The sequence below is a fragment of the Hypanus sabinus genome, chromosome 26 (genome assembly GCF_030144855.1).
Source record: "Hypanus sabinus isolate sHypSab1 chromosome 26, sHypSab1.hap1, whole genome shotgun sequence".
In the NCBI taxonomy this organism is placed as follows: domain Eukaryota; kingdom Metazoa; phylum Chordata; class Chondrichthyes; order Myliobatiformes; family Dasyatidae; genus Hypanus; species Hypanus sabinus.
This window is the reverse complement of record NC_082731.1, coordinates 32,215,478-32,233,767: the sequence shown is the minus strand read 5'-3', so window position 1 is coordinate 32,233,767 and position 18,290 is coordinate 32,215,478. Positions and strand designations below refer to the sequence as shown.

The window sequence follows — 18,290 nt, the reverse complement described above, 5'->3', positions numbered from 1 at the left end:
AAGGAGAATGTACCATCTCCTTCCAGGCGGAGCTAGGATTGAACTCCAAACTCCAATGCCCTGATCTGTCATAGTGTCACCCTAGCTGCTACATGGTGCCTTATGTAGTACCTTATATTAATTGTAAAATCTTAACATTGGAGAAAGCAATGAGTTTCCAGTAAAATGAATGAGGCTGGAAATCTTGGTGTCCTCAGGGTAAATTGATTGTGGAACAGGGTCATTTTGGGATCTGATACAGTGAATGAATTGAAAGAAGCTGGATCACTTTCCACAGGGCAGTAGTAACACTATTACATTCCAACAACTGGCTTCAATTCCGGCCGCTGTTTGGAAGGAATTTGTATATACTCCTTGTGGATTTGCTCGAGGTGGTCCAGTTTCCTTCCACTCTCCAAAAGACATATGGTTAGTGGTTAATTGGTCTCTATTTTGAAAAAAAAAAATTCTTGATATCACCAGCAAAGTGCTGAGTGTAGAAAGAGTTTTATGTCTTGGCTTTATGTCAGGTTTGTGTCGGGCAGTAGCCTTGCCTGACCATCCTCACCAATAGACTTCAGGAGAAGGAAACCAGAGGTCCAGGAGCCAGTCCTCAATGGAGGATCAGAGGTGGAGTGGGTCAGCAACTTCAAATTTTTGGGTGTTACTATTTCGGAGGACCTGTCCTGAGTCCGGCATGTAAGTGCAGTCACAAAGAAAAGACAGCATTGCCTCGGCTTCCTTGGGGTTTGCAGAGACCTGGCATGTCATCGAAAACTTAGACGAACTTCTATAGTGGAGAGTATATTGAACAGGTTGCATCACAGCCTGGTATGGAAACGCCTTGCTCCTGAACAAAAAGTAATGGATATGCCCAGTCCATCACGGGTAAACCCCTCCTACCTGCGTGCAGCATTGCTACAGGGGAACAGCATCTACCATTGGGGATCCCACCGCCCAGCCCAGGCTGTGCTCACCTCTTGCTGCAGCCATCAGGTAGAAAGTACAAGAGTCCAGGTTCAACAACAGTTACCATCAGGTTCTCGAACCAAAGAGGATAACTTCACTCAACTTCATTTGCCCCACAATCAATGGACTCACTTTCAATGACTCTTCATCTCATGTTCTCGATGTTTATTGCTTGTTTGTTATTATTTCTTCATTTGCATTTTACATAGTTTGTTGAATTCTGCACTCTGGTTCAGCACCCTAGTTAGGCAGGTGTCCATTGATTCTGTTATGGTTATTATTCTATAGACTTATTGAATATGCCCACAGGAAAATGAATCTCAGGATTGTATATGGTGACATATATGCACTTTAATAATAAAATTGAGCATTGAAATAAATAGGCATTCATTAGTCCCGAGAGACCATGGACTTGCACCTTGGAAAGTTTCCAGGGCGCAGACCTGGGCAGGGCTGTATTGGAGACCGGCAGTTGCCCATTCAGCAAGTCTCCCCTCTCCACGCTACCAATGTCATCCAAGGGAAGGGCAAGGGCCAATACAGCTTGGCACCGGTGTCGTCACAGAGCAATGTGTGGTTAAGTGCCTTGCTCAAGGACAACACGCTGCCTTAGCCGAGGCTCGAACTGATGACCTTCAGATCACTAGACCGACGCCTTAAACACTTGGCCTCGCGCCAACACATTGAACATTGAGGCTCAGCTTAAAACGTTGATCCAACTTATCCTTGTTTTTGTGTGCAGGAATCTTATGTATGGAAGATGTACCAGGAACGATGCTGGGATTTCTTCCCTGCGGGTGACTGCTTCCGGAAGCAATATGAAGATCAGCTGGGATAACGAGTTGCATTTTAATAATCCATGAATTTTAGCTAGTTCCTCATCCTTTCTGCCATATGACAAATGCTTGTAAAAAGAACAGATAACTAAAGTGGATTTTATTACATATAGAATTTTTTTAAACAAAGTACCTGAACCAGATATGTAAATTGGATATGCTGCTTTTGCACACAATAATCAATTACTGAGTCTTGATCTAGATTTATACTTCAATGTACATTGAAAATTCTTGATATTTTAGGTATCTTTTTTGCAAACGGGGGAAAAAGGTTGGATAAAAAAGTGCCTTAGCCTTGTCCTGAAATATTATGTAAAGCAACCCTTCTTCCCTCTCCATAATGCCGGCAATGGGACGTCCCATTTCTGCATTGTTAGGTAGAAGAACCATTGTAACTGCATACTAATTTCAATCCTAATAATTGAAAGAGCCATCGACTTCAGGCATTCTGTTTGCAATAGTCACAGTGCTGCTTGTAACGGAGCACCCAAAACCTGTCTGTTTTCATCAAAGGACAAAACTAATTAGCGAAAACAGTACATTCAGAAAACAAGTATTTGCCTGTCTTTTTAACTCCATATCTATATGAACCGTTTTCCAATGTAAGCCCTGAGCATCTGCTTATAAGGAACTGCCTGTGCAGCAACTGAAGCCTGGTGCAAGGGTTTGTCCAGATAAAGACAAATGCACTTGTAAAAATACTTTTCAAAGTGCACTCTCAAAGCTTAATTGGACATGCTGCTTTTGCACACAATAATCAATTAATAAATAATCAATTATTGCTAACCTAATTTATTTTGTTGGAAGTAATTATAATGGAACTTTTCAGAGCTATCTTTAATCAAATACTTATTTAATTTGCTACTAATGCCGTCTCAAATGCCTGCCTATTTCTTTCCTGTGCTCCGTTTGAGACAAGTTCTTTTGTCCAGCTGTGATTGTTCCTGTATTTAAGAGGGTGCTTTGGAAGAGCGATTGTGCCTCTCGTGTATGTGGAATGGATACGGTCAAAACACTGTTGGTAAACCTTTCAGAATTAGTTTAATGTTTCTTTCTTGTTCCCGAATGGGTGATTATTGTAGCATGTAACCACCTGTGTAGTTTGAAATTTTCATCCAAATTTTGCTACAAGGACAGGAACGTATTTTTACACAAGTTGAGTCTCTCTTGATTAACCGTCCCTAAATGTGAAGCAACGCTTGCATTAATCCAAAATTTTTAAAGCCAAGCACTGAAAACTGGTCATTATTAAGGAAATACAGATGCAAACTTGGTAATGTTGGTTCAGTTCCCATGTAAGGCTAATACCTCACTCTGTGGCTTATCCCGCATGATGTTCTGGGCCAAACCTTCAGCCATTTAGTTCCAAAACATGTTCAAACAATGCTGACTACATTTCCAGAGCTTTAGAAAATTGCAACAAATTAAATGGTGTGACTGCTTCAAAGATGATTGAAATTAAGTTCACTTGAGTTTCCGACTAAATATAAAGTTTTCACTCAGGAGAAATCAACTTGGTTCCTGTCTCCTTTAACACAAAAATGTTGTTTGCCGTTTAATTATTGACCATCTGCATCAAGCAGAGGAATATAACTGGACTGTAAAACTGCCTTCTGATGGGTTGAGTTGGAACTATTCAGTTTAACTGGATAGTGGTCTGTCAGTTTTTATTAGTATACAAGAGTGTGAGGGAACTAGGCTTAGGCTACAGTTCACACAAGTGTTACAATGCTCTGCCTCTCCAAATAAATTGGTTAACCTTTGCATTATAATTTCTTGCTCTACAACCTTTCTTAATTGTATTTTTTTGGACTAACAAAGGCAAATTTAGTAGATTGTAAATGTTCAGCCCTCTGAGAACACAAAGTTAGTCAATGTATGAGATAGGAAACATTGCACCACACTGGCTGCTAACAAAAAGAAACACACACACACAAACTGCTGGAGGAACTCAGTGTCAGGCAGCGTCTATGAACGGGAGTAAACAGTCGATGCTTCGGGCCGAGACCCTTCATCAGACCTGGAAAGGAAAGAGGAAGGTGGTGGAGGGAGGGGGAGGAGGAAAACAAGCTGGCAGGTGGCAAGTGAGGGGGAAGGTGGGTGGAGGAGGGGGGCGGATGAAGTAAGAAGTTGGGAGATGATAGGAGGAAAAGGTTGAAGAAGGAAGAATCTGATGGCTGAAGACAGTGGACCTTGGAAGAAAGGTGGGTAACCAGAAGGAGGTGATGAGCAGATGAGAAGTTGAGATGAGAACCACAACAGAGGACGGAAAAAGGGGGAGGGAGAAGAAATTAGCAAAAGCTAGAGAAATCAATGTTCATGCCACCAGATTGGAGGCCACTCAGATGGAATACGAGGTGTTGTTCCTCCAAATTGAGTGTGGCCTCGAGGAGGTCAAGGACCTATATGTTGGAATGAAATGGAAAGTTGAGTTGAAATGGGTGGCCACAAGAAAATCCTGCCTTTTGTGGTGGACAAAGCGAAGATAAAAATTTCAAGGTGCTCTGAATCTCCTCTTCACAGAAAGAGAAGGGGACTACAATCACTTAAACAAAGTTGGATTTGGTGGCTGGAAATAAATCCAAACTTTACAAACTCTGCCAAGCACAAGCAGAAAAGGAGCAGAGATTAGACAGGGACTTGTACTGCAGCAGGTGAAGAGAGGCAAGATTGAGAAAAATAGGAAGAGAGAAGGAGAAAGAAACAAAGAAAAAAGTGAAGAAGGTGGAGAGACAGGGTCCAAGTAAAATAGAGAGAATTTCTACAATGTCTTTTCCTCAGAAGGTGTGGGGAGGATAAAGAAAGACAGGGAGATAGGAGTGGGAGACACCAAGAGAGATGGAGAGGATAAGAGGGAGAAAGACTGTGCGAGAAGTCTCTGATAACTCCACACCTAACCTTCCTCAGTCTCTCAGACCACCTCCCCTCAGTACCCACTCCTTTCAGCCCACTGTTTCCTCGCCTATTTCCCACCAGTTGCTCCTCTCCATCTCTCCCTTCTGTTCCTCTTTCAAGCCACTGCCCCTCTCTCAACCCTATCTAATTCACTCCAATCTATCCCCCTCCTCATCTGCCACTCAACCTCCATGCTCTCCCATTTCTTTTGCATCACCCCTCACTATACTTATCCCCACTCTATCCCCATCTATATTCCCTCAGCATCTCCCCCTTGTTTGCCCTCTCTCTATCCCCATCTTTGTACACATCGACATATTTTCTTCCCTCACCTTGCTTCACTTCTTCTGGGAGGGTTTAAGCTAGAGTGATGGGAACCACAGGAGCAGAGCGGCAGATGGTTGGGTTGAAGGCAAGAGAGCTGATTTAACAAGTAGGGATAAAAGGAATCGGTTGTAGATGTTGTATTTGAATGTACACATTATATGGAATAAGATAGATTATCTTGTCGTGCAGTTTGAAATCAGTGGGCATCATTGATCCCTGGCTAAAAGAAGATCACAGTTGGGAGCTTAATATCCAAGGATACGCAAATCGAAAGGACAGGCAGGTAGGCAGAGTGGGGTGGGTTGGCTGTGTTGGTAAAAAAAAAATGAAACCAAATCTTTAGAAAGAGGTGACATAGGATCAGAAGGTAGAGAATCCTTGTGGGTAGAGTTAGGAAGAAGTATTCTAAAGGAAAGATAAGGCAACTGTGACTGACAAGGGAAGACCAAAATAGCATAAAAGGGAAAGGAAGAGTATATATTATAGCAAAAATCCTCAAAAAGGTAAAGGATTGGGAAGCTTTTCAAAACCAACAGAAGGAAACTAAAAAACCACAGAGAGAGAAAAGATTAAATATAAAGGTACATTAGCCAACAATATAAATGGATACAAAAGGGTTTTTCAGACATACCGTCTAAAGAATAAAAGAGACGAGAATGGATATTGGACTGCTGGAAAATGATGCTGGGGGACAAAGAAATGGCTGACGAACTTAGTAAGCATTTTGCATCACCGTGGAAGACACTAGCAAAATGCCAGAAATGCGAGTGTTGGGGCAGAACTGGGTGGCAGTGCTGTTACTAAGGAGAAAAAGCTTTGGAAGCTGAAGAGACCAAAGGCAGATAAACACCTGGAATAAAAGCAAAAGAGACTGCATATTACATAGCAAAAAAATAGTGGAAAGCTAGAGGTTTTTTTAAAAAAGCCAACAGAAAGTAAATAAAAGACAATAACAAGAGAAATGAAAAGGAGACCATTATGTAGACATGAAGATACAGATATCGAATTGTTTGCACTAATGTGCATCTGTGCATCATTTTGAATTTTTAGGCATTCAGATGACCACCGTGTGGCCACTGCATTCCCATTGCAGGTGGTTCACTGTCTTTCATTAACCCTACTCCTGGAGTTCTTCTCCCAACACACTGGAACCCACAACTGTGCCATGATTTTGTCTGATGAAGAGTAGACAAGACAAATTTTTCCAATGTACTTGTGCCTCTGAACATGTGACAATAATAAACCAATGCCAATAAATGATAGGGTTCTATCATTGAGGAACATGATAGAACATGAACAGAGGGATCATGGAATCAAAGTTTGTAGTTCCCTTGAACACTTAGCAATGTTTCCTACCTGAAGTTGTCCCCGATTTAGCCATCCCACACTCTGCGCTGGAAATATTTTGTTTTGAATACCTCCATCAACCAACATCACAATGTAGGTCATGGAATCTGAAAGAAAGCACTCCCAGCGGATCACAATGAAACAATTGTCCTCTGATTCCTCTATTATAAAACTAGTCAGGAAAACAGAACGAGCAGGCATTAATGAGTAATTAATACCATCTGCATTTGACTAGCTGGTGACCTTTAACTCAAATATAACCATCAGCTACACCAGCCAAGTAACACCAATGAAGACAAAGCTGGGAAGCAGGTGGCCATGGTCAGCACAGGCATCGTGGACCAAAGGGCCTGTTCCTGGCTGTACTCTTCTGGTATATTGAGAAGGGAGACAGAAATAAGTTATTGGTGTGTGAAGTACTGGGTGGAACGGTTCCAACACCTTTGCCAGTCATGAAGGGGTTAAATTAATGGGACACAATCGGGGGAGGCTGTCAGATATTGAAGTTAGTCATGTAGGGAGGGCAGACATAATAAGATCATGGTCAGAATGGTCATCCCCTCAATACTAACCCTCAAGCTCCAAAGCTTGGGCCTCTGTACCTCCCTCTGCCACTAGATCTTCAACTTCCTCATTGAGAGACCATTCAGTAACAAACTTCTCTTCCTTGCTGACCGTCAGCACAGGTGCTCCTCAAAGATGAGCACTTAGCCTACTGCTCTACTCTCTCGACCTTGTGTGACTAGACACATTGCGAACGCCATCTATAAGTTCAACGATGACACAACTGTTGTTGGCAGAACCTCAGATGGTGATAAGGAGGGGTGCAGGAGTGAGATAGATCAGCTCATCGAGTGACGTTCAAACAACCTTGCACCTCAACTTCAGTCCTTGCTTATGGATTTCAGGAAAGGGAAGTCAAAGGAACACACACCAGCCCTCATCAAGGGGTCAGCGGTGGAAGGGTGAGTGGCTTCCAGTTCCTGGGTGTCAACGTGAAGATCTATCCTGGGCCCAATATATTGATGCAATTATGAAGAAGTCAGGCCAGCTGAGGAGACTTGTTATGTCACCAAAGACTAGCAAATGTTTACACATGTGCCCCAGAGAGCATTTTAACTGGTTGCATCACGGAGGGGCCACTGCACAGGATTGGAAAAAGCTACAGAGGGCTGTAATCTCAGCCAGCTCCATCATGGGCGCTAGCCTCCAAGGTATCAAAGATATCGTCAAAGGGCAACCACGAAGTGCACTGTAGCTGCTGTGGTCAAAACAGCACCTACAACAAGCTGGAGGAACTCAGCAGGTCGGACAGCATCCGTAGACTGCTCGTTTCCGCGGATGCTGTCCAACCTGCTGAGTTCCTCCAGCTTGTTGTACGTATTGTCAAAAGGTGATATCTCAAAATGACGACATCCATTAATAAGGTCCCCCACCACCCAGGATATGCCCGCTAATTACTACCATCAGGGAAGAGGTACAGGAGCTTAGACACATACTCTACTTGTTAGGAAAAGCTTCTTCCCCCTTCACCATCAGCTGTCTGAACACCATCACATTATGTTGCACCCTTCTCCCTATTTATACTTTTAATTTCTTATTGTAACTTGAGTATTTTTTTACATATTGCACTGTACTGCTGCCAGGTTTTCACAACATATGTCCATGGCAATAAAACTGCTTCTATTCTAGAATATCAGGCTAAATCACATCTATTTTAACACAAGGCATCAGGCAGTGTTGATCAGAAAGTGGGCATAAGATATGGTTGCAATAGCTAAGGCACGGACAAGGAAAATGTAGAAGTCAGTGTCACTGTTTCAATTAATGGGGTAATGAACAGGAATATTAAGAACACAAGAAGTGGGATTCACTGCACACCCCCTGAAGCCTGCCCCTTCATTCAATACGATCATGGCTGGTCTACTCTTGAAACAACTCTCCTTCCAGGCCTGTCTAATTCCCTAATTCTTCAAACATTTATCCATCTCCACCTTCAGTGTATCCTGCAACCCACCCCCTATCAGAGTCGGGGGCAGAGAATTCCAGATATTCACTGTAACGTTCTCGCTCGGGTGTAATGAAACGCCGAATTAAACGCCGAGATAAACCGTAGTCAATGAAAACAAGGTCGCAGTAAGATTAACCATTTACTGTTCACTCTTCACATTAACGTATGGTGAAAACTGTTGATAAAACAATACAAGATTGATACAGTATTTGTTCCCTTCTTGATATCACATTTACATTGTAAATACTTGTAAAAGTAAACTACAACTACATTGCATTAAAGTGCAGCATACAGTCAGAATCTACCTACGCCATGGACCGCTTTAAATACACTTCAACACAAACTATCCGCAACTCTTTAACTAACGAAAACATAAACCTCATCGGCCGTCGTTACTTTAAACGGGATCGGTATGGATTATCTATTAACTTACAGCATTGCTCTCACTGTGATTTCTAATGCTTACAAACAACTTCTTGCTCTGGTCTCCCTCGTGCGAGCCCCCGCCCTTGCATCGATCCCAAACTGGTATTTTCCCACAAGACGCGACGGAACCGGATGTGACGTCATCGCATGCCGATATATTTTACAGGCAATGAATAGACTTTAAACAATTCTAATTCTAACTAGAAAATACTAACAAATGAATTACTAAGCGAAAATATTATAAACTAAATAACTGCTATAAAGGCAACACATTCACTATAACCCAAGACAGAAGCTTCTACCCAATTTGAAATGGCCGGCTCTTTATCCTGTAACTATATGATCCTGGGAAGGAAAGGAAAGGGTTAACACATGGGAAGTGTTTGTTGGCTCTGGGTCTGTACTCGGGATTTTGGTGGGGGGGTGGATCTTATATTAAAACCATCGAATATTGATAGACCTAGATAGAGTGGACATGGAGAGGATATTTCCTATAGTGGGGGGGTAACAGACCAGAGGGCATAGTCTCAAAATACAAGGATGTCCCTTGAGAACAGAGATAAGGAGGAATATTTTTGTTAGAGTTATTGAAAACTACAGCACAGAAACAGGCCATTTGGCCCTTCTAGTCCATGCCAAACCATTAATCTGCCTAGTCCCTTCAAAACTGCACCCCTCCTATCAAAGTACCTATCCAAATTTCTCTCAAATATTGGCACAACCCTGCAGCCACAACTTGTGCCAGCAGCTCAGTCCACACTCTCACCACCCTCTGAGCGAAGAAGTTTCCCTTCATGTTCTCTTGGAACATTTCACTTTTCACCCTTAACCCATGACCTCTGGTTGTAGTCTCACCCAACCTCAGTGGGAAAAGCCTGCTTGCATTTACCCCATCTATACCCCTCATAATTTTGTATACTCCACTCAATCTTAGGAATAAAGTCCTAGCCTATTCAACCTTTCCCTACAATTCATGTTCTCAGCAACATCCCTGAAAATTTTCTCTATACTCTTTTAATCCTATTAACATCTTTCCTGTAGGTAGGCAAACTAAACTGCAGACAATACTCCAAATTAGGCCTCACCAACTTCTTATACAATTTCAACATAACATCCCAACTCTTGTCCTCCATACAGTGATTTATGAAGGCCAATGTGCCAAAAAGCTTTCTTTACATATGGCGCTGTCTACCTGTGACACTACCTACAAGGAATTATGGACCTGTATTCCCAGATTCCTTTGTTCTACCACACTCCTCAGTGCCCTACCATTCACCTCACACTTGTCTGCATTAAATCCCATCTGCCATTATTCAGCTCATTTCATAGGCTGGTCCAGATCCCACTGCAAGCTCTGATAGTCTTCCTTGCTGTCCACTCTGCCCCAATCTTGGTGTCATCCACAGATTTTCTGATTCAGTGAACCACATTATCATCCAGATCATTGATATAGATGACAAACAACACCGATCCCTGCAGCACAGCACCAATCTCTGGCTTCTACCAATCTCTGGCTTCTTCCACAAAGCCCATGTGTAATCCAATTTACTGCCTCATCTGGAACGCTGAGTGACTGAATCTTCTGCACCAGCCTCCCATGTGGGACTTTGTCAAAGGCCTTGCTGAAGTTCACCTAGACAACACCAAGGGGGCATAAAGGCCTTGCCTTCATCAATTTTCCTAGTAACTTTCTCAAAAAACTCTACAAAGTTTGGCTAACCATGACATTCCACACACAAAGCTATGTTGATTATTCCTAATCAGTCCCAGTCTATCAAAATACTTACATATCTGGTCTCATAGAATACCTTCCAATAACTTTGCCACTACTGATGACAGGCTCACCAGCCTATAATTTTCTGTTTATTTTTTTTTAAACAGCCTTTCTTAAACAACGAAAAAAAAACATTAGCTATTCTCTAATCCTTTGGCACCTCACCCGTGGCTAAGGATGTTTTAAATATCTCTGCTAAGGCCCCTGCAATTTCTACACTTGCCTCCCATTGAATCTGAGGGAACACCTTGTCAGGCCCTTAGAATTCATCCACTCTATTTTGCCTCAAGACAGCAAACACCTCCTCCTCCTCTGTAATCTGTAGAGGGTCCATGGCTTCACTGTGGCTTTGCCTCACATCTATTGACAGAGGGTGATGAATCTGTGGAATTCATTGCCACAGACGACTGGAAGCCAAGTCATTTGGGTATATTTAGAGCAGAGGTTGATAGATTCTTGATTAGTAAGGGTGTCAAAGGTTACAGGGAGAAGGCAGGAGAATGGGATTGAGAGGGATAATAAATCAGCCATTATGGAAAGGCAGAGCAGACAAAATGGCCGAAAGGCCTAATTTTGCTCCTTGGCCTTATGGCTCCTTGACTTTCACTGAGAAACATACCAATATCCATCTTATCAATCCCCCTTAGAATCTTACACGCACAAATAAGATCACCCCTCGTTCTTCTAAACTCCAAGGAATACAGACCCTAGAGGAAAGGAGGTGGATCTCTCCACTAGCAGAGCACAGGCTTTTCCAACAGCAAGGAGGAGATGCAGCAGCAGACTAGTGAAGAAATGACAGGAGAGGTGCAAAAACAACAGAATTGTAGCAAGAGTTACAACTTGTTCACTGTTTAGAATCACGTGTTACAGAAACGGTTCAGTCAAATCCACTCACAAACAAGGGAAAATCTGTAGATGCTGGAAATCCAAACAACACACACACACAATGCTGGAGGAACTCAGCAGGCCAGGCAGCATCTGGGGAAAAGAGTACCGTCAACGTTTCGAGCCATGATCTTACAGCAGGGCTGGAGAAATAAAGATTAAGGAGGTGGGGGAAGGGGAGGGAGAAACACAAGGTGAGGGGTGAAACTGGGGGGGAGGGGGAGGGATTTAGTAAAGAGCTGAGAAGTTTGGTGAAAGAGATAAAGGGCTGGAGGAGGGGTAATCTGATAGGAAGAAGGCCATGGAGGAAAGAGCAAGGGGAGGGAAGAGAACCAGAGGGGGGCAATGGGCAGGCAAGGAGATAAGGTGAGAGGGGGAAAAGGGATGGGGGATGGAGAAGGGGGGGCATTACCAGAAATTCAAGAAATCGATGTTCATGCCATCAGGTTGGAGGCTACTCAGATGGAATATAAGGTGTTGCTCCTCCAACCTGAATATAGTCTCATCATGACAGTAGAGGGGGCCATGGATGCACCTATCAGAATGGGAATGGGAAGTGGAATTAAAATGGGTGGCCACTGGGAGATCACACTTGTCCTGGAGATTGGAGTGTAGGGTGATTGGCAAATTAGTCTCGCAGCCTGCAATGGGTCTCACCGATATACAAGAGGCCACACTGGGAGCACGCATTACAATAGATGACCCCAACAGACTCAGAGTTGAACTGTTGCCTCACCTGGAAGGACTGTTTTGGGCCCTGAATGGTAGTGAGGGAGGAGGTATTGGGGCAGGTGTAGCATTTGTTCTGTTTGCAAGGGTAAGTGCCAGGAGGGAGATCAGTGGGGAAGGATGAATGGACAAGGGAGTCGCGTAGAGAACGATCCCTGCGGAAAGCAGAAAGTGGAGGGAGGAAAAGATGTGCTTGGGATCCCGTGGGAGATGGTGCTTGTGGGTTGGATCCTACTGGAGATAATGCTGCATGGTGGGATCTCATTGGAGATGGTGCTTGGTGGTGGGATCCCATTGGAGATTGTGCTCAGGGGTGAGATCATGTTAGAGATGGAGCTTGGTGGTGGGATCCCATTGGAGATTGTGCTCAGGGGTGAGATCATGTTAGAGATGGAGCTTGGGGGTGGGATCCCATTGGAGATGGTGCTTGGTGGTGGGATCCCATTGGAGATTGTGCTCAGGGGTGAGATCATGTTAGAGATGGAGCTTGGGGGTGGGATCCCATTGGAGATGGTGCTTGGGGATGGGATCCCATTGGAGATGGTGCTTGGTGGTGGGATCCCATTGGAGATTGAGATTGATAGTGGGATCCCATTGGAGATTGTGCTTGGTGGTGGGATCCCATTGGAGATTGAGCTTGGTAGTGGGATCCCATTGGAGATCATGATTGGTGGTGGAATCCCATTGGAGATCATGATTGGTGGTGGAATCCCATTGGAGATGGTGCTTGGTAGTGGGATCCTGTTGGAGATGGAGCTTGGGGGTGGGATCCACAGTCACCATCAAACATCCAATTAGGTGTTGGGATGTGAGAGGAAACCAGGGCCCCGGGTGGTGGCGGGGTTGAGGCTAGGGCTCAGCTCCAGCCACTTGCAATCAGGTATCTCCAAAAGAATGATGTCCTATTCCAACCACATCCGTGACTGCATTTCCCCTCATCCGGCAGAAAGATCAATACAGTACCGAGAAAAGCTCTTCCATACATATTTGAAACGGTCCAGTCCCCCGGCACAAACTCTGCATTCGTGAGAGTGGAGCCAGGTACAGTAACGAATGACCAGTTAGTCTAAAGTCAGCATAAGGAAAAACATCAGGAAAATGGCGGTGGGCTGGAGAATAAAGGATTAATCAAAGATGTCCGTCATAGATTTGTGGAGGGTAATTCGTTCTGGCTGCTTTGGTTGAATATTTGAAAGAAAGCCCGTTGGTGAGGTCAGTGTGGCCGTTGCAGTCTGTTTAGTTCAGATTCTAAGGGTTCCTCCTCAGAGTCTTTCTAAACTTCTCTGTGAGCTTCATTAGAAGTGAGAGTCAGGTGAGCCTGGAGAATTGGGTCCAAAACTGGTAACAGGAGACAGAAGGAGTGATGTGCGGGATGGGGAGTTGCTTTGTCATTGATCACCGTGAATGTGTTGAGGGACGGAGGGATCTCGGTGTAGAAGGGTAGGACACACACTGTGACCAGAGGTTTCCCCACAGGGATCTGTGTTAGGAGCCTTACATCAGCAAATTCAATCTGATTGTCGAATTAGAATTGACAGGAAAACTGATAGTTATTAGAACATAGAATAGTACAGAACATTACAGGCCCTTTGGCCCACAATGTTGTGCCGACCCTCAAACCCTGCCTCCCATATAACCCCTCACCTTAAATTCCTCCATATACCTGTCTAGTAGTCTCTTAAACTTCACTAGTGTATCTGCCTCCACCACTGACTCAGGCAGTGCATTCCACACACCAACCACTCTCTGAGTAAAAATCTTTCCTCTAATATCCCCCTTGAACTTCCCTCCCCTTACCTTAAAGCCATGTCCTCTTGTACTGAGCACTGGTGCCCTGGGGAAGAGGCACTGGCTGTCCACTCTGTCTATTCCTCTTAATGTCTTGTACACCTTTATCATGTCTCCTCTCATCCTCCCTTCTCTCCAAAGAGTAAAGCCCTAGCTCCCTTAATCTCTGATCATAATCCGTACTCTCTAAACCAGGCAGCATCCTGGTAAATCTCCTCTGTACCCTTTCCAATGCTTCCACATCCTTCCTATAGTGAGGCGACCAGAACTGGACACAGTACTCCAAGTGTGGCCTGAACAGAGTTTTATAGAGCTGCATCATTACATCAGGTCTCTTAAATTCTGTCCTTCTATTTATGAAAGCTAACACCCCATAAGCTTTCTTAACTACCCTATCTACCTGTGAGGCAACTTTCAGGGATCTGATATAGATAAGAGGGCGGGTCATGATCAGATGAATCCCTTTGTGAGGGGCTGGAGCGATGACAGGTGAAATTCAGTCCCCATAACTGAAGTCGGTGCTCTTTGGCAGGATTGATAGGGCTGGGTTTTCAGCATAAATGGTAGGGGCCTAGAGAATATTGAGGAACAATCTCTATGTACAAGGGTAGAACACACACCGCAATTGGTGGGGAATATCGAGGAATGAGCGTAGGACCACCTCTGTGAACGGTAACATACTAGAGTATTAAAGAAAGGAGGGGCATTAAGTGCGCAAAGTCTCCGCTCCTCCGAGGACGGCAACGCAGGTCGACAAGGCTGTCATGAAGCCTTGGGACCAGTGCGGGGCGCTGGAGAGCATCGGGCCTCGACCCCCGACGCACCTGACGCACCTTCGTCGATTCCTTTTAACTAGAACTTGTCAAAGTGCCTAGTTTGGTCGTTAAGTTTTACTTTGGTGTTTTTCGTACCGCTTGTTTTTTGAACGCGGTTTTCTCGTGCATCATGCTTTTACATTAAGTTTTGATGTTGGTTCGCACGGGGTTCCTGTCCTATATGCACTATTTAAATTCGTCATGACTAACGCTGGGTTCCGTGTGTTATTGGAATAAATCCTTGTAGTTACTTTCTATCTCGAGTTTACTCCGCACCTGGGTTCCTTTGCCTGAAGATCCCGTAACCAGGATAATATGATTCGGCAATAATGATAATTAACTCCATTATTATTTTCTGTTTCCACTTCCTTGGTAAATTTTCCACACCGTGGGCCTGGGCTGTGCCCATTGATCCTGACCTCTGCCGCTTATTCCTTAGCGACGTACTAAACTGCGGTTAATCTCCATTTTCAAAGAAGTTCCCAACATCACTCCATCAAACATCCAAATTCATCACAGGGTCAGTTCAACTCGACTGGACCTTACACACTGGAAACCCCTTCATGCTCGTGGGTTTCCCTCGGGTGCTGCAATGTTCTCCCTCATCCCAACCATGTACGGGCTCCATAGTTAATGTAATCAATCACCTGCTCTTGTGTGTGAGGGGGGTAAAATCTGGGGGAGCTGAGGGGGTTGGGAGAGAATGACGTGGGATTGGTTTATTAATATAGCGAAGAAATGGACTTATGTTTTGTGTCATATCCAGCTTTAGTTGTAAATCACCATGTCACAACAGGGATTAGCAATCATGATGTTGTTGTGAATGCAATGCTTACTGTGAAATTAATTAATCCCCCCCCAAAGGAAAATATTTTTGTACAGGAAAGCAGATTTCAGTGGAATTGCAAAACTTGTTAGTGATTTTGACCAGTCACCAGCTAAGGAATATCTGGCATCGGTCAGTATTAATATTCTTTGGTCTAACTTCCAAGAGGTCCAAGCAGCAATTGGCAAGTATGTCCCTCTAAAATGAGCTCTTCCAGGTTCAACTTAGTCCACCCAGCGTGTGATACGTAGAAATCAAAGACTCTGTAATAAAGCTAGGAAATCTGGTCATAGTGAAGACGGGCAAAAGTTTAAATCCTCGCGCTGACTTATTGATAGCAACATCAGGAAAGCTCACCATCAGTGTGTTAATGAGGTAATAGCTGAGGCCTAAAGAGTGACAACACCAAACCCTGCTGCAGTTTTATTAAATCTACAAGGCAAGAAGTTTTTGGAATTTCTTCTCTCATCCAGGGGCCGTGTTGTATCTCTCACTGCAGACAAAGCACAGGCACTTAACCTGCAGTTTCGCTGTGTTCACAAGGGAAAACTTGAATGAACTCCCCGCTTTAGATCCCAGCAATATCCCAGACTTACCTCATCTCATTATAACTGTAACAGGGGTTAAGAAGCTTCTTGAGGAATTACAGCCTGAGAAAGCACCAGGGCCTGATCAAACACCAGCCATGATTCTGAAGAGTTGTGCTTCTAGTCTAGCTCCCGTTTTGCAAAAGATATTCCAGAAGTCTGTTGATACTGGGACATTACCGGACGATTGGCAAATGTTGTTCCAATTTATAAGGGCGAGTTCACAAATTACAGACCGGTTTCACTCACTTCCACCCCTTGTAAAATTCTTGAGCATGTTATTCACTGTCACATTATGGACAATCTAGACAGACACAATGTCCTTCCTTACCACCAACATGGATTCCAACAGGGCACATCTTGTGACACGCAACTTGCGGGGTTGATCAACAACTTAGCGAAGATCCCCGACGACAGAAGCCAAGCAGATTTGATCATACTCGACTTCAGCAAGACATCTGACACGGTCCCCCACCAGAGATTGCTACGCAAGCTTTAACATGTGGGCATTGACAACAGCCTTCTACATTGGTTAAACATGTTCCTTACCAACAGACAGCAACGTCTGCTTCTCGAGGGGGCAGAGTCCCCTGAATCTCCAGCAACATCCGGAGTGCCCCAGAGGACTGTGTTGGAACCCTTACTTTTTCTCATTTACATCAACGACTTGCCAAATATAGTCAAGTCTAAGGTCAGACTCTTTGCAGATGACTGCATAATCTACCGTGAGTTAAACAGTGACCAAGATGCTCAGCTGCTGCAAAACGGTATTGATCCATTATGTCAATGGGAGTCTCAATAGCAAATGTCCTTCAACTCATGGAAATGTTATGCCACGCATCTTAGTCACAAAGTTCAACCAACCAACACGACACATAACATGAAAGGAAAGATTCTTGAACCAGTCACCCACCACCCATATGTTGGTGTTGAAGTTAGCTAGGATCTTCACTGTGCATGCCACATCAATCAGATTACCGCCAACGCAAACCAAGTGCTGGGTATCCTGCGAAGAAGCCTCCACCCGTGTAGTAAATCCGTCAAGGTCACGGCATACAAGACACTCGTCCGTCCAAAGCTCGAGTATTTCGTGGCAATATGAGATCCCCATCAAGCTAACAACAAAGTCCATCGAAAAAAATCCAACGCCGCGCTGCTCGCTTTGTGCCATTATGGCGGGAAATCCAGTGTCTCTAACCCGCAGTGGGAGCCACGCGAAAACCGATGTTAACTACGGTTAATCTCCATTTTCAAAGAAGTTCCCAACATCACTCCATCACACATCCGAATTCATCACAGGGTCAGTTCAGCTCGACAGCAAACTGGACCTGACATATTGGAAAACCCCTCATTCAACACGATTTGCCGCCAGTACTCCCAAGATCAACAAGAGAGGGGAATCTTCTGCCGCCAGAGGATCACACTGAGGGAACTCGACGTTGACGAGGAGAGGATCACACTGAGGGAAATCCATGTTGATGAGGAGAGGATCGGACTGAGGGAAATCCACATTGACGGGGAAAGGATCACACTGAGGGAACTCCACGTTGACGAGGAGAGGATCGGACTGAGGGAAATCCACGTTGACGAGGAGAGGATTGGACTGAGGGAAATCCACATTGACGAGGAGAGGATCGCACTGAGGGAAATCCACGTTGACGAGGAGAGGATCACACTGAGGGAAATCCACGTTGACGAGGAGAGGATCGGACTGAGGGAAATCCACATTGACGAGGAGAGGATCACACTGAGGGAAATCCACGTTGACGAGGAGAGGATCGGACTGAGGGAAATCCACGTTGACGAGGAGAGGATCGCACTGAGGGAAATCCACATTGACGAGGAGAGGATCACACTGAGGGAAATCCACGTTGACGAGGAGAGGATCGGACTGAGGGAAATCCACGTTGACTGGGAGGGGATCACACTGAGGGAAATCTACGTTGACGAGGAGAGGATCACACTGAGGGAAATCCACGTTGACCGGGAGGGGATCACACTGAGGGAAATCTACGTTGACGAGGAGAGGATCGGACTGAGGGAAATTCACGTTGGCGAGGAGAGGATCGGACTGAGGGAAATCCACGTTGACG

At 44.5% G+C, this 18,290-nt stretch overlaps 1 protein-coding gene across 1 annotated transcript in view; it reads left to right on the top strand.

Moving 5' to 3' along the window:
* LOC132381739 (ryanodine receptor 1-like) overlaps positions 1 to 3,543 on the top strand; it is a 500,293-nt gene extending 496,750 nt beyond the window's left edge. The window contains exon 107 of the mRNA XM_059951310.1: positions 1,691 to 3,543. Within this exon, the coding sequence (XP_059807293.1) occupies positions 1,691 to 1,786 (96 nt within the window). The 3' untranslated portion in view covers positions 1,787 to 3,543. The remainder of the gene's footprint in view (positions 1 to 1,690) is intronic.
* The last annotated feature ends 14,747 nt before the right edge of the window (positions 3,544 to 18,290 follow it).